General features: G+C 40.4%; 1 protein-coding gene across 1 annotated transcript; it reads left to right on the top strand.

Moving 5' to 3' along the window:
* Window positions 1-18,233: 18,233 nt before the first annotated feature.
* Window positions 18,234-20,198, top strand: LOC147640570 (uncharacterized). The gene has a single exon (XM_086813028.1). It carries the CDS (start codon window positions 18,472-18,474, stop codon window positions 19,903-19,905), a length of 1,434 nt encoding a protein of 477 aa, XP_086669154.1. The 5' UTR covers window positions 18,234-18,471; the 3' UTR covers window positions 19,906-20,198.
* The last annotated feature ends 5,253 nt before the right edge of the window (window positions 20,199-25,451 follow it).

Below are 25,451 nucleotides of genomic sequence, written 5' to 3'. Positions count from 1 at the left end.
GATGGCGATCGAAACATGAGGATTGGGATTTGAACGATTCTGTCATGTACTGACGATCGAGGGACTTTTATAATTTAGTCTTACGCAGCCTGAATGATGATGATCATAATTTAGACTTCAATGATGACAATCATGAATTTTATAATTGAGACCTGAATGTGCCGATTGAGACCTTGTTCGATCGGGATTAGAGGTGGTGTGACGAAAAGATGACAATCGGAGCAATACGATCAAGATTGGATGATCACGATTTGTTTGATCGATATTGGATGATCAGGATTGGACGATCAGAACTAGGCAGTTGTATTTTCACCTTTTATTCCTCGAGGATTTCTTCATGTTGGTGAGGTGTTTGTGCAAAGGTCCCAACATAATTAAGGTGCCTAATAAATGTGTCTCTGTAAGATAGACACACCTATGAATTGGATGTATAAAGCATGTTGTGCAAGTTCAGTTTAGTGAGGGTCTGTGGAAAATTGATGAGCTTTTTTAAAACCTTAGAGATTTTGTTAGAGTGGGGGAGAGGGTTTTATCGTGGAATTCTCAGTAGTAAGTGTGGTGGTGGGTCATCGTACACTAGGCTAAGAAGAGGACTGTTTCCCTTTTGTCCTCTCGCTAGTTTCCCCCATCCAAGAATGTACCTTAGAGGCTCTTAGGGTCGAGGTTTTACATAATTATATCCTGTGATTAGTGTGTGAGTGGAGCTTACTCCTTCACTCCCAATAGGCTCTCGGGGTCAAGTTTTGCTTAATTATATCCTATGACTAGTGTTTGAGTGGGACTTACTCCTTCACTCCATTGACCCAACGTAAAAGTCAACAAACTGCTTCACATCTTGAGGAGCCTCTAATAAAAACAAAGCTTTCATCTTTTCAAGATCTGCTTCAATCCCATTTTCAGAAACCACATGATCAAGAAGGGTCACTTTGGCTTGAGCCAAATGTCATTTGGCTTGAGCCATTTGGCTTGAGCCAAATGACATTTATCTGGATTAAGGTGACCACCCAAATCATCAAGTCTCTTCAAAGCCAACCTCACCTTCTCACAATGGATCCATCTGCCATTGTAAACAAAACTTGACCGTTATGCCTATCACATCTTGCATAAGTGACTTGACTTGATTGTCTCTCTAACTAAAAGCAATTTGATAGAATAAGACCTTGTGAATAACATTGTTTTGTGCTTAGTATTTGGATTATGATTTACACTTCGGCACATTTTGGCCTTTTGTAACCCGACTCTTAACTCTTATGCCCTCGGCAAATTTCGGCCTACATTTCAGTAGGCTACCCGTGGGTCTTTTCCTTTTGCTTTGTTGTGCTTGATGTTATTATTGGGTATGTAGTAATTTTCTTTTTCCTTTGATTTGGCATGAGAGTGACATCATCCTCTTGACAAACAAGGTTTTTCCCATGTTAGGATTGAAGACTTTATGGTCTTTGGGCCTTTCTATGGCGAGGTTTGCTTGTCAACCACCGACACTTTTTTGGATTTAGAGGAACCTTCTTCATGTTCGAGGTTGAGGGGAGGTCCTAAATTTTTCTTTGGGGTTGTTCTTGCACTTTCATGGTTGATTGCTCCTCTACTTTAGCCTTGCCCTTGTTGGTCCTTTTAGTTACCCATACCTATAGTGGCTTGGCTACCTTGTGGGTTGGCTTTGAGCATGTTGATATGCCCTGGCTCCGGTGCTCTGTTGTTGGGGGGATCCTTTTTGGACCTAATCCTTGGAAACCAGATCAAGGCCTTTGGCCTCGAGAGAGCATTATGTGATTATCCATCCTTGGGAAATTAAATCATTTCTTTGCCTAGTGTTTCTCCCTCGCTTTGGGATCCATACCAGCTTGTCATATGCTATATTTTGTAGGTTAGGTACTCGCCTTTGAGATCCACACCCATTTTGTTTGGTTTCCTCTAGATTTGGAGATACATGGGGTATAGCTACTATAGCTACTGGTATTGTTGAAACTTTTGGTACCCCAACTTCTCAAAGTTTATCCTTGGACACCAGTGAAGGAGAACAGATTAGTGATTCTTGAAGTTGAGGTAGTAGGGATTATGGCCATTTTTTAATTCCTTTGGTGGTTCTTCCTCAGTTTAGACTGGGTCAACCTTGCCTCGTTTGTTGTCATGACAAAGGAGCTTTGCAAATGGGTAGGAAGCAAAGAGAGAAAGAGCTATAAAAATCTCAAGCTCTACTTCAATGCCATGGTGAGTGAGAGTGTGAGATAATAGACAAGAGAAGGAGAGAGGGAGAAGAGAACAAACATTAACACCATGGCTCACACCAACATAATCCTCAAGAATGCATGCAACAAGAGGAAGAGAAAGCATACAATCTACTTTAACCACAAGAGCAAGAAGACCCAAACTCTTGTGAGAATGGGATTATGTGTTTTCTCATTAGTCAAAATGTCTCATATACAAGACTCATTTGTACAATGCATGGCTACCCTTCATGCTTGGCTATACAACCTTTAATGTCAATACCTTCCTCTTTTTAATGTCAACCCCATAGTGGCCACCACAATCCTCTTCATGACAAGCTTTCAAACAATTTAGAATGTCCACTTAAAAACAAAACTCTTCTCAAAACAACATCATTCCCCTTATGATACAATGTGTCTCCAATCAATACATATTTCAAGGCTCTTCTGAGAACTACTCTCCTCTTTGAAGCATCTAGCTCTCTTCTGGCAAAACTTGTCAACAACTAGACCTCCTCCTCCTCCTCAAAAAGGCTCTCTATACCTTGATATAAGGGTTCTTGGATTGTCATAGCATGCAAATCCTTTGAGAAAACCTACTCTGTTAATTCATGAGCTCTCATGTTATTGCCATATTTGGAAGGCTTGAAAAAAATTTAAGAGCTTCCTCACCTAAACCAGGTCTTCATTTCATCTTTGTTAACTTTCCAAGTTCCCTGTACATGCCTTATAACTAGTAGAGAGTCCCCCTTTATAACCAATCTTCTAATATTCTTCTGTCTACACTCTTCTAGACCCAAATTGAGGCTAGTCTCATTGTTGCTTCTAACTTGAATCTCTTGGCTGCCAGACCACAGCTCTTTACCTTGTTTATTCACACAAAGACAAACCCAACACCCCCTTTACCCAAACTTCTCTTAAAGACCCCATCAAATAAGAGAGTCCCATCTACATCCTGCAGTTCTTCATGTAACCTATGGTCAGGAACCACCTGCTTTTCAATATCCTTAATAGGCTTGGGCTTTACCTATACCTCTTTGTAGGTTAACATGTCTACCATATGGGCCCTCACACTGTCCTCCTTAATAAAGCTCATATACATTCCTGCAATGCTATGATCCACTTTTGCACTTTTGGGTTATCCCCAAGATACTTTATTACATGTGGAAGAAGGTTACAGGAGGTAAGCACAATAAAAGTTCTATAAATCATCTAGGACTTCAACCCTTGGTAGCATATACTAGTGTCTAGACCAACAATTCAACCTCATGCCAGGATTTCTTAACCTCACTCTCATATATGATTGTTTTGTGCCTTTTTGCATCAATACTGCCCCTACTGCATGTTTCCCAACGCTGAGACTTAGATAAAATGGTTGACTCCAATCAGGGGGCATTATTACTGGCAGGGGTAGATAGCTTGTCCTTGAGGCTCTTAAATGCATCCTCTTCAACGTGGCTCCATTTGAAAGGATCTTGCTGACTTGCCTTTTGAAAAGAGTATGAACAAAGCTCATCAATTCTTTAGTTGACTTGGGGCTTTTCATCTGCAGTAGATTCTCCACTTTTGATGGGTCTGGTGCTATTCTATTTCCACTTACTTCATGTCCCAGTAGTACTACACTGGCCCTTGCTATTTTACATTTGGCTTGGCTCAACTGAGCTCCATCATCATCCAGATGTCTAAAGACTACATCAAGCTTCTCTACATGTAGCAGCGTGCCACTATACACATAGAAATCATCCATGAATATTCTCACAAAAGTCCCCAGGTATGGAGCAAGGATCTTGTCCACCCAGCTCTGAAAGCTAGCATAGGCATTAAGCAAACCAAAAGGCATAACCCTGTAGCAAAACACTTTTTAAGGAGTAATGAAATTGGTCTTCTTTTGGTCCTCAAGAGCTATTCTTATTTGATAGTATCCACTAAATCCATCACATACTGAGTACCTTTCATGCCATGCTACCTGATCGAGAATCTCATCCTGAAAGGGAAGGGGGTAGTGATGTCTCTTGGTAGTTGCATTCAATGGTTTATAGTCTACACAGATTTTCCATTTATTACCCTTTTTAGGAACAATAACAATGGGAGACACCCACTCAGCATCATCTACTGGATAAATAAAACCAACCAATAGCTTGGTAACCTCTGTCTCCAAAAATTTATCTCTGTATTGTTCCTAATCTTCTTAGTTTTTGAACTATTGGTTTAGCATCTTCCTTCAACTTGATTTCATGTACAACAATGGTGGTATCCCTCATGTGAGTATAATCCTTAGCAAACAATTTGGGGTATTTGTCCAGCAGTTCTTCATACTGCTCTTTCTCTTCTTTAGTCAGATCCTTTGCTAGCATCTGCAAATAACTCATCTTTGGGAAATTTTAGCTTCTTAGCTTGAGCACAAGCTGACTTTGTTGGATGGTCAATCATATGTACACCACAAATATCTGCCTCCAGTTCTAACAAACTCTCGTCCAACTCTGACTCCCCATCTGTTTTAGATGAACTTGTAGAATAGTCTTCATATAATGCCAACAAAAGTTGAATCAGCTTCCCTCTCCAACTTCTCTCCCATCTCCAAAATTTTACCTATTTTCATATCATACCTTATCCTTTTACCTTTGGGTCTTTCAACAAATAGCTATATACACCCTTTGTAGTACCAATCTTGTCTGGGCCTTCCTAATATGATAGGATATGCCCCAACCCCCAGCTGGCATTATATGCATGTCAATCACTACCTTTTTCCCCAATATGGCCTCAATTACACCTAGGCATTTGAATTTAGAACTGTTGGCCCCATCTTAACACTAAAAACGGATTTTTCTATCACTTTCAAACCCAAGTCATGAATTGCTTCCTCTGTCATAACACACACTTGGGATCCACCATCTATATACACTTTACTTACTTTTCTACCTTGAATCCAGACATCCACTATTGGCTGCTCAGCTGCACTACATTAGCTTGAGGTATCTTAACTTTGACCCTCCTGACACTGGCCAGCTTATGCCATTGCATCCTTATATTTGAGTTTAGCTACAGCAGCTAGCCATAAGTAATGTCTACCTTCTTATTCTTAACATCTGACAGAAGGCTATAAGGGGGTTCCCCCTTTCCTTCGCTGAAAGTCATCCATCCCAATTTTCCTCCTTCTTGCTCTCTAACTCTCCCTTGTTTACTGGACTTGGGTTTCTCCATGGGTTCCTTAACTTTCTCTCTTTTCTTTTTTGCCCTTGTTTCTTTACTAGCTCCCACTGACTCAGATCTCTGCAACCTTGTTCTCTTGTTAGCTAACATCTTCTTGTTTAATGGTTTCCAACATATGTACATTTCCTAAGAGCTTGAGGTGGTACCTGCCCTTGAACTAGCCCCCTAATTCCCATTATTCATCTCTCTATTTCATGCTCCCCTATATCCTTCAGGCCTTTGAATTATGGGGTATACACCCCCTGGCTCCCTCCTTGGCTAGGTACACTCTGGAGCAATATGCCCCCTTTCCCCATAGTTAAAACACTAAAAATTCTCCATTCTGTTCCTTAATGGTGTGTCCCCCTGTGGTCTTCTAACCTGATTCTTAATGCCCTGTACAACAAGGTTCAAATTCCCAATTTGCTCTGTTAGCCTCTAGATTTCCTGATGCAATCCTTCCTGACTTTTGTCTTTGACATCTGCTGCCCTGGGAATCTCAGCACGACGACCTCTTTCTATATGAACTTTAATCCGCAATGGCTCATCTACAGGTCCACCAGTACCATGTTTATATTTGGTTGATAGTCATGTATCCCTTTCTTTACGTGCGAGCTCCTGCCCCCTCTGCACTCTCTTCTTCCATTGATTTGTTGCCAATATGATTGCCTCAACATAGGAATTTGGGTCTTTTAGCTCCACCTTATCGTTTATAACTCCATGCAGCAATCCTATGAACCTATCTTTCTTTAAAAAAATTAGGAGGTACCTAATTTCCCCCCAACACCCTCACTATCTTCCTCTAAACTCCCTCAAATCTGTTTATAAAGGCATCAATTTCCTCTTCCTCCCCTTGATATAACCCGCTGAGCTCCTTCCAAAGCTCCTCTAGACTCTCAGTCCTGCCATACTTCCTCTTTAATGCATTTCTCAGATATCCCAATTACCCCTCTGTTCCCCTGCTAGCACATCTTCATACCATTCTTTGGCTGCCCCTTCCAGAAGCAACCCCATCATCCTAGCCTTATACACATCATCATCCATGTTCCTTTGCTAGCACATCTTCATACCATTCTTTGGCTGCCCCTTCCAGAAGCAACCCCATCATCCTAGCCTTATAAACATCATCATCCCTGTTATTTCTCAAGGTTGTCAACTCAACCCTTCTTAAGAATAGAGAGACATCTTCACCTCTCTCACCTCTGAAGACATCATATGTAGAATCAGCCCATAAGTCCTGAATTGATCTACAAGTGATCTCCAACCTGCAAATCAAAGCTTTAAGCCAGAGCTTTTTGGTCCTCAATGGGGGCACCAAAGCACATGTGGTGTCTGGGTGATGGCCTCTATAACACCACCAGCCAGAGACACAAGAGGAAAATGTATAGGGATTAGAACTTGGGGACACTAGGATCCCAACTCAAAAGACACCAATTATATAGCCAACCACAAACACTTTATCTTAGTCCTCTTAGAACCTGTCGGATTTCCTTTGCTGACACCCTAATGACAATAATCTGTCCTAGTTGCCTGTAAGCTGGCCTGAACGTCTGACGCAGAACCCGACCCCAATATTGTTGAATATACAAGTGAATAAGGTGTGTGCGGGAACAAGCCCTTGGCTAGAGGCTTGGCTAGAGGCTGTAAAAGAGAATCTGTAAATGTGAGAGAACCTGTGAAAAGGTGAGAAGAATCTACTGGGAGAGAATAAAGGGTAGCATGAGGAGATTTAGGAGGTGTGGAGATATTCTGGGAGAGGTGGAGAGAATCAAGGAGAAATTAGTGGGATTAGATGCTTGGATGTAAACTCTATAAATTGAGGCATTGGCCTAATGAGAATTTGCTGGTTTTTGATTATCCATGCCTACATTAAGCTATTAGTTAATTACTCACTAATCACATCTTAATTATCATCTAATCTCTTTGTTAATGATGTTGATTCTAGCATTTGATCCACCATAGCTCATCACATTGCTGTAATTTTAACATGGTATCAGAGTCTAGCCTAGAATCCATCCATTTATGAGACCATTATCTTGTTAATCACCTGGCTAATTAGGATTAGTAGAAAATTAATATTTTCACCTCTTTTTCAACTAACCTCTGCACCCCCAGCCAATGGAGGAGCTCTCTCTCCCTTCACACATAACCATTGCCCAAGCCCTTTTAGAGACTCAAGGGCATACACATAGCTCAAAGGAATCGAAGGAATTTAGTGTAGAACAACGGCGGCAACGCGATTTGCAGGCACTAAAATATTTTGGGAAAATTCTCCATGCAACGTACCCGCTTCAAATTGGTCTAATTCCAGCTAGGCGCCTGGGGGTTTTCAAGCATGCTCTACAAGCTGGTGAAGTCAGAATTTGATTTGATCAAGTCTACAGTGAGATCCAAGCTCTTCATCAAATCTATAGGTGACTTTGGTAAAATAGAGATTAAGCATTCAATGTTTGGTCAAATCTTGTGTTTCTTGGCTTAATCCTTTACTAGACTAATTGCTATTGATGGCCTTGAAAGCATTTGAGCTCATTTGAACTCTAAGACCTCAGATCTAGGCTCCCCGCATACTTTGTTTTCTGTACACAAAACAAAGGATTAATTTGTTAATCAGTGATTAATCAGTGCTAATCACTATATTTTGGTACAATTGAGGGTTCAAATTAACCATTAGGTATCGAATATAGATCCCTATAACTTCAGATTGCAATTCGGAGATGGTTTGATACTCCAACCATTCCGTACAAATTGGTTACCCTTGATTTAATGTAATTTCTGGTAAAATTATGCTGATAAATTTGTGATAATCATCATTTTGCATTTAACCCTTGGTTAATGCATGCAAATCACACTCAAATTCAAGATTATTCACAGCCAGAGGTGCATTTGGGAATGTGCATAAGAATGAATGCTATATGCATTATGTATTGGGCACATTACATTAGTGTAAAAATGGGATCAGACACACTGCCCTTGTCCAGAATAAGGCAAGAGGTAAGACCTGCCACATAGATTTGGGTTTGCATTGCATAATGACACAAGATAAATATCAAAAGCCCAAAAGAACTATCAACAAAACATTTAAACATGTTGCTCACATGGAGCAAGAACTAACGGACAAGCTCATGGCCCCAACTACCATGAAAGAAGAAGAACATCTCTTTCCAAGAGGAGGATCCACACCAAGAAGAAGAGCTAGAGGAAGCATTGTAGGAAGACATGGATGCGTGAAGAGAAGTTGCCACAACAAGAAGAATAAAAGAAGAGGAAGACACGGACGCGTGAAGAGAAGCTGCCACGATAAGAAGACTGAAGACAAGAGAAGATGTGAGGCTCCAAAGAGTGAGGAGCCATGTGAAAATCTCTGAGAGAGATAGAGAGAGAGAGAAACCCCACAACCCAATGTAACCTGCCCCAACAGAGTAAAACCACCTCTGAGCCACCGATGATGTAGGCCATGTGATAAATGTATGTGTGAGCTCTTTAGTCAAGGTCACGGGCACTTGTAGTAGCCTTGGGACACATAGAGAGAGAGAGACTGTCAAGGAATATGAGTTTAGGGACTTGAGGCACTAGTCGCGGACTATCAAGTAAGAGAAAAACTTGGTATAGGGTCCAGGTATGCTAGGATTGTTCACTTGAGGGACATGTAAAATGGGTCAAAGGGACTAGTTATGACAAAGAGCTACACCCCTGCTCAACACAACGGCATGTCTTCGGAATTACAAATTTGTGAGGGTCTGGGATGGTTCTCAAAGTTAAGTTTCGAAGTTGGCTTATTTGCCACAAGGCTAGTTTGGACATTTACAAAAGCATGGAAAATTGGATTTTCAAATGGTTGTTGCCTCTCTTGTGGTTGTATAAGAAGGAGGACAACATTGCTCATATCTCATTTAATTGAAAGATTGCATTGCTACACTTTATATGTTCAATTTTTTTAAATAAAAAGTATAGACTATAAGGATCATTTATGCAAGCCTACTACAATGATTTAGTTCATGCATCCTAATTCTATGTGGAGTATGACTCTCTCACGACTTTGTAGATGGAGTTGATTTTAGATATTGTTTCTATAGTCTCATCTAGTTTTTTTAGCTATATGTCCGCTTCTCTTCTCTATATTATCTTAAGGAAGAGTTTCACAAAGCTATCACGTGGCAAGAATTTGGAGGTTCAGGAAGGGGAGGTAGAGGTTTGGGTAGCATTTGATTTTGGAAACCTCAAAAGATGTGCAAAGCACGGGTTCCCAACTACTATTATCTTAAGGAAGAGTTTCACAAAACTGCCACGTGACAAGAATTTGGCGGTTCGGGAAAGAGAAGAGGAGGTTTGGGTAGAATTTGATTTTGGAAGCCTCAAAAGACGTGCAAAGCATGGGTTCCCAACTAGTTTGATTTATGGCTGCTTGTGCGTAGCAACCGTGGTGGCTGAATGTGATCGGTGCCAAGAGATGAAACAAACAAAGAACAAGAATGCTGCTAGATGACTGAAGTGGCAATTGTTTTCACTCGTGCTAATGCAAGCCGCACAACTAGGGAGACTATTCACACATAAGCATGCATTTCGGCCACTTGAGTGAGCCACCTAGTGTGCACTAAACCCAGCACCTACTAGGTGGGGCCCCTTCTTTCCAAGTGGCAGACGTTCGGTGAAAAACAACATTGGGAACTTGGTGCATGCTTCTTTTTTTATTTTTTTTTGGGGGGGGCGGTGGTAGCGTGGCATTTTAAATGCCTCGGAACTTTGAAGCAGCACCTCTGTCCATCTCCACGCGCCAACTAAGTTGCTTGGCAGGGAGCTGAGGCAAGCACTGGCTGCCGTTTTCAGAGGCCAGCGCGAACAGCCCCTACCTAGTGAAGTGTTTTGGCCACCACCAGCGCACAAGACTTGTGAGCGGTGCACTGGTTACGTGAACTGTTGGGCACACGAGAACAGGGCCTAAGCTCTTCTTCTTTGTTGATCACGTACGAAAGGGCAAAAAGTGATCGACCCCACGTGTGGTTGTAGTAAGGATTGGACACTGGTGCCTTTGTTCTACACAGAAGTCGGGACGGGTACAAGAGGGATGGGCTTTTACATCAACTTTACCAGAACTTACTTCAGGGTGCACACGGCAAAGTTTAAAGTTTAAACTTAAAAACACAAACGGTTCCATCGGTACTGCGGCAACCTTTCGCTATTCATCCATTCATTTTTGCTGGTGAAAAGCAGAAGGTGTCGACATCGGAGCCAGCAGGGGGTGAACAGTAGCTTCGTCCTGGGCGCTTAGCTTCAATAGGGCCGGCCGGGGCCATCTCTGAAGACCGAAAGATCACCCCAGTCAGTTTGACCACCGTTCAAATCCGATCCGTTTAACTCTAAAGCTTAAAGTTTTAACCTGTGTGTGACATGTGTGTAGAGAGAGAGAGAGAGAGAGACAGAGAGAGGACATACTACATAGTACACAGTGACACACCACTGGGCTCAAGTGGCTTGGGTGCATGTGAGATGGCCTGCCAAAACCTTAGGATACGCCACACAGTGCACACTTGTCTTTTCGGAGGAGAGCGATAGGAACTTTGATAATGTGAACCGGCCCCCTCCTCGTGTCGTCCGGGCTCTGACGAAGTGTTGCTTTCTGGCCTTTGCTTGGCTGTTCAATCTTGTCTACAAAGACCCGTAAACTCACATCGCACTCTCTTTCTTTGCCGCTGCATGCCACGTACCTGCTCGCCGTGCTCCGATTGGACTTCACTAAATTAAAGGACGGAGGGGAGAAGAGAGAGAGAGCGGGGCCGGGTAAAAGAAGGGATACATTTGCTACATTGGACAATGGAAAGGCATATTTTATGTGTGGCAAAGATTATTTTATTATTATCTCGGAGGCGGAGCTGGAAAAATATATGAAACCGAGAAGGTGGACACTGATGTGATGATGAGAGGAAGTGGAGGGTAAGTTCTCATTTGATTCGCGGGGGAAGGGGTAAATTTTCACCTCTGAGTCTGACGGGAATTTGGTCGGTCTCGACCAGCGCGCCCCCCCCCCCCCCCGCTGCTGCAGGCACGCCCGGCGTGAGAGAAGGAGAACGCTAGATCTTATTAATTCGTCGCACATCCTAATAGCTTCTTTTCAAGATAAAAGTTATATTTTAAAGTACAACTGAAAAATTACATCAAAATATATTTCTATAGCTCCTTTGATTCTAGCAGTTAATTAGTGTTTATTTTTTTGGAACATAAAGTATGACACGCTATTCAATCAGGGTATGAATAAATCCCCATGTTGGGCACGAAGTAAATTCATTAGCCATTGACACTGATAGTTGGTTGAGTCCCGAAGTGCAGTCCCAACGCCGTAGACATCGATAGTTGGTTGAGTCTCGAAGGGTAGATGAGACGTCCCTCCTGCGACGATTAACCCGAAGGGTAGAGCGGTATCCTACGTCATTGTCCATACAGCTCTTCGAGGAGGAAATGAATCTATCCCTAGATCCCAACGTAGAATAAGAATCAATCAGAGTTCCTTTTGTATCCGCTCTTGATACTCACTGGCCCGCCCCTTCCACACCCACCATAGTGCTCCCCTGTTCGTTACTTCACCTCAATACTCTCCTGCCCGTGTAACATTACGAGAGGGTTAAGAATAGCAACAATGACAGTGTAGCAAGGGAAATCTTAATAAAAAGGGCTATAGGAATATTAAGGACTCCCTTCGTTTGAAAAAGAAAGTGTTGATTGTCTATTCTTTAGGCACTCATGGGAAACTAATCTCTCCTAGAGGACATACTTGCCATGAATACTCCACTATTTGATTGAAAAAACAACCTAAAGCCTATTATATTGGAATATCTAAAAAGAATATTTTCAGATATATTAGGAATTAAACAATAGTAAACAACAAGAGACTGAAATATCTTCCTAACTTCCCCCCATTACACTATTTAACAACCTACAGATCAATCCTCCCAAACAAAGGAAGATTGCTCCCAAGAGATATGATAACCTACTTGCATACAAGCAAAGATCATAGCCTCATAAGTGCAGCCTTTAGGGGATTGCTTCTCCATAAACTCCCCTTTTGTCCAGACTTTCACCACTGGTCTTGTACCCAAAGGATTGTCAATGAAGGCCACATAAGTATATACTGGCTGCTTCTCCTTCAAGTACCACCTCTTTGTCTTTGGCCCAAATTTAGACAGTATTGCTTTCACATCCAGCCCTGAATATCCCTGTCACATGACAACATCTATTAAGGTAGCCTAGTATGTATAAGAGTCTCCTCAGTTGGAGATTAGATCATCTAATCCGAGACTAAAGGGCCTGGATTAACCGTACCACAGCATCTTCATTCATTTTATTAACATAATATACTGACCAACACTTATACACACATTTATGCATCAATTCTAACACATCAACCCCTTGATAAGCCTCTTTCTGAAAAATTATATTGTTCCTAGGATTCCATATCTCCCAAAGATAACAATATCTAATTATGTTAAAAACCAAATTAATAGCCCCATTAGCTACCGACAATCTACCCAAAACCCAGTCCCCCCAATACCCTTGGAACCCTATGCTGCATGAAACCCATTTCCCAATCTTGCCCCAAGCCCTTCTAATAGCTGGGCAATCCCAAAAAGCATGCCTCCCATCCTCTAGAGTAGTTCTACATCTAGGGCATCTCCCAGAAGTGAAGTTCCTCTGTAAAAGTTTATACCCAATGGGCAAGGCCCACATACACACTCTCCACAAGAAGACCCAAGCTTTCATAGGAATATTTACTTCCCAAATCATCTTCCACCTCTTCATCTAGATGCTAGAGTTCCAATTCACGCTCTTTTATTACAATATTCTACATTCACTTCACTCCTTCTTAGTTTCACATACAAAGTCTTGGTAACCCCTTTGTCCAATTTGACTCCATTAAACCAGGCCGAGTCTTTCATCTAGCAGGTCTCATCAAATGCAGTAGACATCTATTCCCCCACTTCTACCAAAACCTATATCACCAATTGCTAAAATTCCCCTGTTTGTTGCAGCCTAAACTCCTCCTTCAGCTGATCCAGTTCCTTCCATCCCGCTATAGACCATTCTAGTTCCTTTCATCCCACTATAGATCACTATAGACCACTCCTAGCAATCAGCCAATCTTCTAAGTCCTTTATTGTTCAACTTCTTAGCTAATCTGATGTCCAGTAGGGCCAAAAAAGGGGTGAACTTATGAGTCCACCATAAACCCAGACTAAACAGAGAATTCCCTGTGACTCTGGTGCATCTATCCCATTTCACTAGCCCCAACACTTCCTTCCAATTGGCATATAAAAACTTACAAAAAGAAGAACCTGTGCTTTTCAGGGGAGCATAAGAGAGCAACTTATCTTTCCAACCTAAACCCATCCATGGGCCTGCCTTTAAGAAGCACATGAGAATCCTCAACTAGTTCCCTTACCAGCCTAGACCAAGTCTCCTCTTGAAGTAAGCACTTGGGTAGATTCAAAGCTATACTGGCCTTAGCATGAATGGGTAGATGCAAAATGCTAATGCTTGCTTCACTCTTAGGTGGGCTTAACTTGTCCCAGGCTAGCTAGGCAGCCACTTTTCTATAACTGCCCCCATTTTTCCACAGGAATTCCCATACATGCCCTATAATCTTCTTCCAATTACATTTACCAAAATCAAGAATAGGAGATAAAAACATAATGTATGTAGGCATTTAGTACCACATTGCAAATAACCACCATGTCATGGAAAGGAACCCCCCTCTCATTTCTTCATCTTGTTAAGGAATCTCTCTAAAGCCCATCAATCAGCTGTTTATTTGACACCTCCACTCTAAAGGGTCTGACCCCCATATGTCTTACAATTTGACCCCTCCTTATTACATCACACCCCCATCTCTCCAAGTCAAAGTCATTGTCTTTAGTTAGGTTGATGATCCTAGATTTATGAATATTGCACCTGGACCCAGAGGCCTCAGCAAACTCTTGCACAATGCATAAAGCCTGCCTCATATTGTCATTCTGTGCCCTCAAGAATAGTAGTGAATCATTAGCAAAACATTGTATAACCAGCTGATCCCCACCCCTCAACTTTAGACTAGTCTCTCTACCTTTGCCACATGCATCTTCCAAGGCCACAATCAAGGGGTGGGAAGCAATAGCAAATAACAAGGGAGCAAGTGGGCACCCCTGTCTCGCAGATCTTCTAACCTCAACCTCCCCCACCAATCTTCCATTTAGAAGCAAATTAGAATGACCACCCACAGTGAGAGTATAAATATAGGTAGCCATCATGTTTCTAAAACCCAACGTTTCCATGACCCTGGCCACCACAAATGACCAATCAATCCTATCATAGGCTTTCTGCAAGTCAAGCGGCAGTATTATGCATTTTTGATATGTGTTCAGGGGCCACATCTCTACCCAGCATGGTAGCAAATATGTTGTCATAAATAGATATACCTTTAATAAAGCTATATTGTTTCCTAGATATAACCTCTTGTAAAACTGGAGTAATCCTCAAAGCAGTAACCTTGGAAACTATTTTGTATACCATTAATATCAATGGGTAGACCGTAGAACGCTAGATCTTAGGATGTGCTCTATGTTAGAACTTAGGATGCGCTCTATGATTAATATCAATGGGTAGACTAGTCTGTACATGCTTGCTATCTTGTAAAGAAATGGATCCCATATTTTGGGCCATCAGAGGTCCCATGCACATCAGCATGCTACCCATAAGGCCATCCCTCTTTGATTCTACCTTGAGTTTTAAAATCTCTCAGATTTATAGCATTAGGAGGCAAGGGGTGGTGACACCACTTGATTAAATAAGTCCTTGCACAAACATAATTTTCTTCCATGATTATTGGCAGTTGGAATATTTACAGCTTATGCACGGTGCCTCCCAATTGTACCAAACAATACATCAAGATTAGCTGTAGGACTTTATTGTGGAAATAGAGATGTATATTCTTATGTTGCAAGAGTGTCAACTAGATGATGCTTTTTCTGCCACAATTGGCAAGCTACTCCTCAGAGGCCACAAAATTTGCATGGTTTCATGCCAAAGGGGCATTTATATCTTAGTTTGAGCTAAATTATCTAAGAGCAAGCAACTCTTGATAATTCTTTTACTTAAATTTAAGATGACATATAATCGAGCAGATTGGGTTTTGGGTGAAGGAGTTTATTTGTTATACATTGCATAGGTCATAGCCAAGTGTTTATGGTTGTGATAAAAAACAAGCATCTATATTAGTAAGACATAGCTTGCATATGGAGTGTAAGTTTGCAAATGACACCACAAACTTTCTTGAGGCTTCACGCAAAACTATTAGTAGTTCATGGCTACTTTAAGATAAAAATAAAATAAAACAATTGAACCTACACTTGGAACAAATTTGTTGGAATGTGGATCTAAAAAGTTGAGAAGTATCCTAGAGAGACTTTACTTGGATTCTAAATGAAGGTATTGCAAAGTGATTTGGTGTGAGTATAGACATTTACTACTATTGAGCAATTTTGCATGACTCCTAGATATATTTAAAATTCAAGAAAATTTGCTTTATTAGATCTCTATCAGACTAGACTTGGCATCTAGAGTGGTGATAAATTAGGTGCTCTATCAAAATAGATTTGGCATCTAGAGTGGTGGTGGTAAATTAGGCGCTCCTTGTGGGATAAATTCTTGTAGGTTTTTTTTTATAGTAATGTACACATAGAGAATGGTTCTCCTTACACATAGAGAAGGTCAAGAAGTTGATTTACAGATATATTTAGTTTACGCCTTGTTGACATCTCTCATGGCTCTGTCCACAAAATTTTCATGGAAGTTATCCATATAAGAAGGAGGCTTGGGAATTATTTTTCTCAATCTGGATATCATAGGAATATTATCAAAACTCATCGCGCATGGTTAGCTTTCTAAGGAATTAAACATGGAAGGATCTTTCTCTTATTAGTGTGTACATTTCATGCTTGCCAGAATGGTGACTATGACCCATCTTGAGAAGGATTCATGCAACCATACATCATGGATTTTAAGGTGATTTTGAGGCTCTCTTAGCTTTACATTATTTTGCACATGCCCTTTACAAAAGCATCACTTTGTTAAACGCAAAACCTCGTGAATCTCATGTAATGATTATGATGAACAACCCTTTCCTGTGTGAAATTAACTTCGATGCTTTCTCCCCCCTTTATTCAATCTTTTGATTTGGGGGATTGACTAAAACTTCCATAAAATGCATTGACTTTGTTAAACTCAAAACCTCGTGAATCTCATGTAATGATTATGATAAACAACCCTTTCTTGTGTGAAATTAACTTCGATGCTTTCTCCCCCCTTCATTCAATCTTTTGATTTGGGGGATTGACTAAAACTTCCATAAAATGCATTGACCATAGTGAGATAGCCAATCAATGTATCTTTCTCACCAATGTTAGTAAAAGACATGCAAGATAGCTGCTGCACATGACTATACAAGATAGCTGCTGCACATGACTATACAAGATATGTTTCTCAAGTAGGTTTATTTTAGTGGATGCAAATTTTTAGTTATTTCTTCATAAAGAGTGTAAGATTTCAATTCTTAAAACATGTATGTAAGGTAATGTATATAATTATAGAAGTTTACTTAAGTTGGATCATTATCTACTATTGCTCTCCAATCAATAATCTTTCTCACCAATGTTAGTAAAAGACATGCAAGATAGCTGCACACGACTATACAAGAATTATTTTCTATTACATTGAGGTAGCCAATCAATTAATCTTTCCCACTAATGTTAGTAAAAGACATGCAAGATAGTTGCACATGACTATACAAGCGATATGTCTTTCAGGTAGGTTTATCTAGAGGATGTAAAAGTTATTACTCTACAATGTGTAGAGAATTCTGTTACAACAATAAGAGTGTAATTAATTCTTAAAACAAGTATGTGAGGTAATGGATATAATTACAAAAGTTTACTTTAGTGGGATCCATTATCTACTATTACTTTCTATAAATTGGTTTAACATGGGGGATTTCTAAAGAGTTAGCCCCCTGTGACTCTTCATAAAATACTAGCACATGCAAAGTCTAGTTCAAATGTTGAACTACATGCCATGTGCATCAATACTTGAAAAACACGGCATTCAAAGTATTTTCTCCTAACTATACTTGAGATATAGGACCTCTTTTTAATTTTAGAGGGACATATTTTTGCTAGTTCTACCTAAGAGGTAGGCTTAAACACACGATTGAAATTTGTAGCTTTTGTCTTGCTTTGTGAGGAGAGGTACAATATAACAATGTTCCTAAAAGTTGCAACAAAAAGGAAAAACATTATTTTCTAAACTTAAACTTCTTTAAAAAGCTTTTCCAAACTTAGTTGCGCCTTTCAACTCCCTAGATTAATCAACTTGGCCTCAACTAGAAATGTTTTTAATTGAATTAGGTGAATCATTGAAACTTTGGCTAGTAAAACCTTTATCAACTTTACCATAACTATGTATATATTAGTATGTTTTGTTGAATGCAAGTCCTTGGCCAAGGCCCATATCAACTCTGCCCCAACTCCACAAGTCCCTTCCCTTGCTTGAATGCAAACCTTGGCTAGAGAAACCCTGAAATCAAACGCTAGACCTTGCTTAAAGAAATGCATATATATATTCTCCTAATCACAATTGTTGTCTATCCTTGGCAAAAGAGTCCTATCCACGCTTGTGACGATTCAGCTAAAAATAAAATAGAATGTTTTTTTTGAGTGTGTATGTATGCAATGAAAACGATATGGATAAAACCCATTTTTCCCATTCTTAAAAAGGGCATTTGTCTTAAGATTTCGCAAATTCGAGTCAACTAAGCGGGTCTCAATTGAGAGAAGAGAAGATATGTTTGTTTTATCTTCATTATATGACGGACGTACTCCCGATTTTCACATAGGTGTAGTTCTTGGGGTGCTTGACTCTCGTGATCTCTTTCGTTGCCTTGGAGACCTATACTTCTAGCTCTCCCGAGCTCCTCACGTGTGCGAGTGCCCCCCTGTTCTCCTTCCATAGTTGTCTCACTCTTTGCTGCAGCTAGAGAAACAGGCGCACACACACACACACCATGCAGCTGGACCAGTCTCCCCCGCACGTCTTCTTGGGCCTCCTACTGTTTTCCTTATTGTTGCCCACCTTGGCTTTATGCAAACCCCCCGCCACGCACCATCCACCCCCACCCCCTGCACCCCCGTCGCCCATTTCCGCTACTTCTTCCGCCACCGCCATGAACCCGGCAGAGCTGGAGGCCCTTTTTCTAGTCATCGAGTCGTTCCTGGACGGCTCCAATTGGAGGACTTTGCACCCTCGCCCTTGCACGCAGGACTCTTTGAAGGGGATGCTGTGCGAGCAAGGCAACGACAAGCTGATGCACGTGACGCGTCTACAGTTTGGCAGCGGCATAAGCCCACGGTGCAAGCTGAGCGCCACCATCCCCACCGCCATATCTCAGCTGCCTTACCTCAGAACCCTCCTCATCTCAGAGTGCATCATGAGCCAGCGCACCACTATTCCGGCGGAGCTCGGGAACTTAGCAAACTCCCTGCAAGAACTAAGCTTGCGATCTAACAAGGCTCTCGTAGGAACCATCCCTCCGGCTCTGGGCCGCCTCAAAAACCTTCAAGTCCTGGGTCTCTCGCAGAACAATCTGGAAGGTAGCATTCCCGCCGCCCTGGGGAGTTTGAGAATGCTGCAACATTTGGACCTCAGCTACAACGTTCTGTCCGGCCAAGTGCCGCCCGTTTTAGGCGGGCTGACTGGCCTCTCCATCATGGACCTCAGCGGCAACCTGCTGGAGGGCACCATACCTTCGTCATTCAAGGGCCTCAAAGCCTTGCAGAAGCTGGACCTGAGCTCCAATCAGCTCAAGGGCAACATTCCTACGGAGTTGGGACACCTCGCCAACTTGCAGTTCTTGGCACTGAGCCAGAACGGTTTCACGGGTCCACTCCCCGCATCCTTTGCAAAACTGTCCAACCTGGAATACTTCCTCATGGACAGTAATCCGGTGCATGGAACTCTACCTAGCTACATAGCGGGCTGGACCCAACTGAGAGAGCTCAGCATCGCCAACTCCTACTACACAGGCGCCATACCCAACACTCTCGGGAGCCTATTCAACGTGAGTGTGATCAACTTGAGCAACAACAAGCTGGAGGGCACAATTCCTCCAACGCTGGAGCAGATGCATCAAATTAATTACTTGAACCTCAGTGAGAACTTCCTCACAGGCTCCATACCTTTCTCGGCCCACTTCATTCAGAAGCTCGGAGACCGGCTAGATGTGCATGGGAACCCGGGCTTGTGTGTGAGCGCCAGTGCAGTTTCCTTCTCTGGAGAGCTTGTTGCCCAGCTACGTACGTGTGATAACCGGGGTCTCAGCAACCAAGCCGCTTCGGTGCCCAACTCCGCCCCTGCACACATGACCAAGCTAGGAAATTATGCCAAGGTCACGCGTGATCTAGCTCTCGCTTGCTCTCTGTTGTTGCAATTCTTTCAATAAGATCAGAATCGTCTGCTATTATAGTTACCTTCACAGCAGAATTTTTTACTGTGTGACCTCAAAGACCTCGGGTTAAGAAGCCATCGCGTATCTTCCTCAACAAGGAGCTTCGATATACATTGAGGCTACGGAATCTTGATTTCTGTGGTTACTTCCCCCATTCATAAGCACTTTAAGAAAATGAAGATGCAGCGATGACTAATAATAAGTCGCGTCGGTGTTCAATTTCTAGAAATCTTAGACAAGACTTGCACCTTTGTTAACTTTCACCCCAATCAAATTGATTTGTGTAATCTCTGCGGTTCATTTATTTCAATGCGTGTTCTAGCGAGAATTTTACGAGGAAGGAAAACTTTTGTAAGCATGTCCTACAAGAAATTTCCAATGCTAATACATATTTTACATAGACATACTTATATATATATATATATATCTTGCCTTTTGTTGATTTTGGAGAAAGAAAATGATGATTATCCATGTCTTCTTGTTCAAGTTTGCATAGAGCCAAGATTTTTTTTGGTACCTAATGCGTTACATTTGTGAAAAATAAAATTTTGAAATCAGAGCCTTGAGAGATGGTAAACATTTGGGCAGGACTAGCACGGCTGAAATATGCAACCTTACCTTTGCGTGGGACTTCAAAATTGAAGACCTGGAAGGCACCTTAGCTTTGCCCATTTTATTTTGGATGGTTTTTTTGGAAACCCTAGTTTTGTAGGTGGCCAGGTAAAGGAATTTACTTGGGATGGCTTTCTTTCTTTTTTTTTTCTTTCAAAACCCTAGTTTTGAAGGGGGGAGGGGGGGTGGCTAAAGAGGGCTTTGAAGCCCATTGCAGCTGAAATTTTGCAGCCTTCAAATTTTAGCCCTGCCAGTGCACTAGAAGGGGCGACGAAACAAGATTCGCATAGATAGCAGCACTACGTAGTAGTATCTTCTTCTGAGGTCCCAGTGGGTCGAAATCGCTAGACTTGTCTCAATTAATGAAGTACAGGAGAGAAAAAAATTTGGTCGATAAAGGTCTTTTGGTATGTGGGACACATTTCTTATGTATGTTGTTAGCCTACTACACTTGGTGAACGTCGCATCCATTTCTTGTAGAGTTCTTTGATGAGTTGCGCACAACATGACAGGGGCAGTAAGTAAGTAATGCCGCGCGCCGACAGTTTTGTGAGGGAAAAAAACAACCTCTACCTCTCGATCTCGACCTCGATCTAAATGGGAAGGACGAACGACGCTGTCAATTAGATATATATATGTGGACGTCAATTTCTTCTTCTTCTTCTTCTTCGGTGAGACATCAACCGCACGGACGCCGCGGCAAGAATCGGATCGCTAGTTCTCTCAGCCGCCGGCGTCTCCAGCTCGTGCGTGGGACCTTGAGGATGGAAAGGGCATACTAATAATATGTTACCGATGCATCCAAGCATGGAGCCCTCCCTAATGTTGGTGGCTAACGTTCACAAACAAGCGGCCCTCGCTAATGTTGGCTAACGTTCACAAACAAGGGGAAGAATCTAGTAGAAGCGTGGCATACACTGTCCAGTATTATTGACTTACGAGCAGATTTTCGAACCCTTGGCATCCATCTCTCTCTCTCTCTCTCTCTCTCTCTCACACACACACACACACAAAAAATAGTGGCCACCTCTCTCCTTGCGAGATACATCATGGGTGATGGTTGTCATCACTACAACATTATGAGGATTCATCAACACTTATTTACTTGTTTCCGCAATTGTTGGTGGGGCAAAGTTCAAAAGTACGTGTTATTCTAGAAATACATAATCATAACTAGAAATCCAAAAACATGCAATTTCACAAAAATCTTAAAAGGTTAATGGCAAAGCATGCCAATGGCAATGAAATACATTTTATGGTAAGCTTGGACCTTCATCCGTCTTATCTTGCATGAAATTCATATATTTTAGTCTGTCTTCCAAGTCTAGAGCATATCAAGCCCTTGTATGTCAAAGAAAATTTTTCACTATTTGATGATCAAGTGTATGCATTGTTCATCGTTATGACATGGCTCATTGATCTCATTTAATGAGATCAAAGCTAGCTCTTCATTTGTTGTAGTTTTCACGTGCTCTCAGTAGGTTCGTCCACCTCTTGGACATCAGGGTTCTCAGTTTGATTAGTCATTGATTTGGCATGAAACACCTCTAATCCATCATTTCCCCTTTGACTTCTTGAGCTTGAAATATGCATTTGGATCAAGGAGCAACTTGTATTACATATGACTGATTGGCATCTCATTCATTGACGATGGGCTAGAACACAACATAGGAAAAATAATCACACTAATTTTGTATAAGGACATGTATACGAGACCTTCACCATTTTATTTTTCTTCTTGTGTTTAGATTGAGTACAAAACCGTTCATAACGTTGAGGTAAAATGAATATATCCCTCACAATTCAGTCGAGTCAATTACAAAAACCTCTTTTATATGCTTCTTGATTACAAGCACCTAGACATGGAAAGTCTATCATAACACATAGCCTTGCACTCATTCGCATGGAGTATACATGTAAGATTCCTCCTCAGCCCTGAATAATGAATAAGCCTTTACTTCAATACCCTGTAATCATTCCCTGTTTTGAATACAAAAAAATATTATTTTTCCTTGTTTTGTCTAGTGAGATAAATTTTTTTAGAGAGTGATAATTCAATATTGGGATATTTTTGGACATATAAATTCTACAAATATCAAAAATATGTTTCCTTAAAACAGAAAATCAAAATGTGTTTCCCTATTTCACGTGTGGAGGAGTTTTAAACTAAAAAATAATAGGATATTTTTATCTCTCCTCTCTCCTGGATCAAACCAAATAAAAAAGAGAGCCAAATTGGTTCAAATCTTGTCCAAATTCAAGCTAGAAAATTTTAGAACTTAGTTGGACTCAGTTAGTGGCCTCCCTCTCCTATGAATAGACCCTCATTCAATTGTATTCTCATCTGTGAACTAAATTATGCCGGTATTACTCTAAGTTAAGCTTATTTTCTATTATCCTCTAAAAATCCTCTACAAATTGAAGAGATTGGAGCTTCTCTCTCTCTTCAATCTTTCTTGGAGTCTTCATCAACATACCAAACCAATTGATTGGTTGGGGGCCTCTCCATTGACTAAATAATCAAGCAAATTAAGAGGTAAAGTGTGGTTTTTATGGTCCTTTTTTAAAATCTCAAAATGTTTTTCACTTCTCAACCCCTCTCAATCTTGAGAAGCATTCAATTGAATAGCTCTATAATGCAATTGGAACTCTGTAATGAATTTTAGTGATAAATCTTATAAATTTTACATTTATGCTTGAATTAAAATGCTTTTTTAAGCATATCTCTCTCTTCCCCAAAGAATGGTCATTCCTATGACTTATTCTATATTCAAATGATGCTTCTCATGAAGCAATTCTCAAATCTAAAAGTAATTTCTATGCTTATCAAATTAGAGGCCAAGAAGTGGCTTTTTAATGCTTTTATGCTACTTAATTTATGAAAAACTTAGGAATCAAGTCCATAATTGGATATTGATCCTAATGATAGTTATTCTATCATATGGTATTACTAAACTTTATGCTTTCAAAATTATTGAAAATTATCAGTAATAGGGAGCTATGGTAAATTTTTTGAAAAATTAACACATAAATTATTTTCATTCATAATATGAAAAGAGTACTTCTTACCATATTCTAGGATTAATCATCCTAGATTAATTGAATAATTCTCATCATAACCATGGAAAATTTGATTTTTATATTTATGCTTAAATATTTAATTAGAAAAAAGAGTATTTTTTAGTAATTCATTTTGATAAAAGAGAAATTCCCATGACAATAGAAATCCATGTATTCCAATGAAGTAAGAGAAAAATTGGAATACTAAAATAATGTATATTTTATTTAAAAATTAAAGAAAGATTTTAGTTAAATTTATCTTTTTGCATAGATGAATTTAAATGGTGAAAGATAAATTCCCACCATAATTGGAATACAACCATTCAAATAAGAAAAGTAGCATTTCTAGTGTAAAGAAATTAATGGAGATTTTTATTTAATTTTTAAGAGAAAATTTAGTTAAATTTATCTTTTTGCATAGATAAACTTAAATGATGAAAGAGGAATTCCCACCATATTTGGAATTCAATCATTTGAATGAGAAAAGTGAAATTTCTAGCTTAATGGAATTAATGGATATTTTTATGTAATTTTTAAGAAGAATTTTAGATAGATTTAATTTATGGTAAAAGAGGAATTCCCATGATAATTGGATTGCACTCATTAAATAAGAAAAAGAGGGATTTCAAGTTTATTTAAAAAAAAGGTAATTGGTATTTAGTTAAAAGAAGAATTTTTATGATATTTAATAAAAGATGGATTTGAATTAATTTATAGGGTCAAAAGATGAATTTCCACCATCATTCTAACTAATGAATTAAGGTCGAGAAATTATATGGCAGAAAGAATATCTTGGATATTTTAATTGGTAAAATCACTAAATTGATATTTACCTAAAACTAGATGTTTATCTGAAGGGAATCCTTATTAGAACTAAACCAAATGAATTTGGTTAGACTGTGAGAAGGACGGACAGTAAACCTACTTGTCCATCTCTCGATCTAAATCAAGCAAAAACTTCGTGACCAATTCCAGTTCCTAAATACAAAGAATAGACTACTGGAACTAAATTATTTTTTCCTTTGACCGAACTCACCAAGAATCTAGTTGGACAAACAGACAAAATGATGGGTAGATTACCCTCATGAGAGATCAAGGATCCTCATTATGAAACCGAGAATTATGGAGAAAAGGGTTTTGTGAACCAATCTCAAATTGGGAATTTTACTTGCATTATTGGAACCTTTGTTTTTCATTCAAAGGACTATTTTACGTCAGAATGCTGGAGGAAGCATTTGGCATATGTGTTTTACTAAGAGGAGGTTCGTTGGAACAGCTGGCGGGGAGTCGTCAAGGGACGTCGCTCGTGGTAAAGCCTGTCGTGGTCTTGACCAGCCTCGATATGGTTAAAATGGTGCGCTTCCAGTACGATGGGCAAGGACCGATGAAGCGGTCCTTGAGTGAAGTGCTAGGATACCTAAGGAGGATCCTAGAGGGTTCTGACCAGCAGGCGATGCACGGGCTCGCGGTTGCTAGGACACCCATGCGTACATGGAGGAAGATTTCGGATGGACTAAAAGGAAAGATTTTTGGGAATCAAATTTTGATAGTGGATCTCGTTGGTTGGCTAGCTGGTGTTCAACGGAGAGTCCAGAGGACACATTTTGTGCAATACAATGGACTCGGAATTTTGGAAAATGATGATCAAAAATATTATGATTTCTATTGAAGGACTGTTTTAAAGCTAGTCGAATCTGTATAAATGACAATTTCATATTGGGTGTGTACGTGGCATGCCTACCTTAAATTTTGCATGAATTGCCGCGGCTAGGGGGCCTGGGAACTCTTTTCCTCGGTACCCGGGCAAAAACACAACCTAATCTTTATAAAGGAATCCCACCAATACAGTGGTTGGGTAACCCATGGGC

The sequence above is a fragment of the Cibotium barometz genome, chromosome 2 (assembly GCF_041138505.1).
Source record: "Cibotium barometz isolate CiBa-2024 chromosome 2, ASM4113850v1, whole genome shotgun sequence".
NCBI lineage: Eukaryota > Viridiplantae > Streptophyta > Polypodiopsida > Cyatheales > Cibotiaceae > Cibotium > Cibotium barometz.
Note: the sequence above shows the minus strand (reverse complement) of the source record. Positions and strands in the feature narration are given on the sequence as shown.

Excerpts from the sequence above, each read along its gene's own strand:
- LOC147640570 (XM_086813028.1), top strand. The coding sequence starts at position 18,472 with ATGCAGCTGGACCAGTCTCCCCCGCACGTCTTCTTGGGCCTCCTACTG.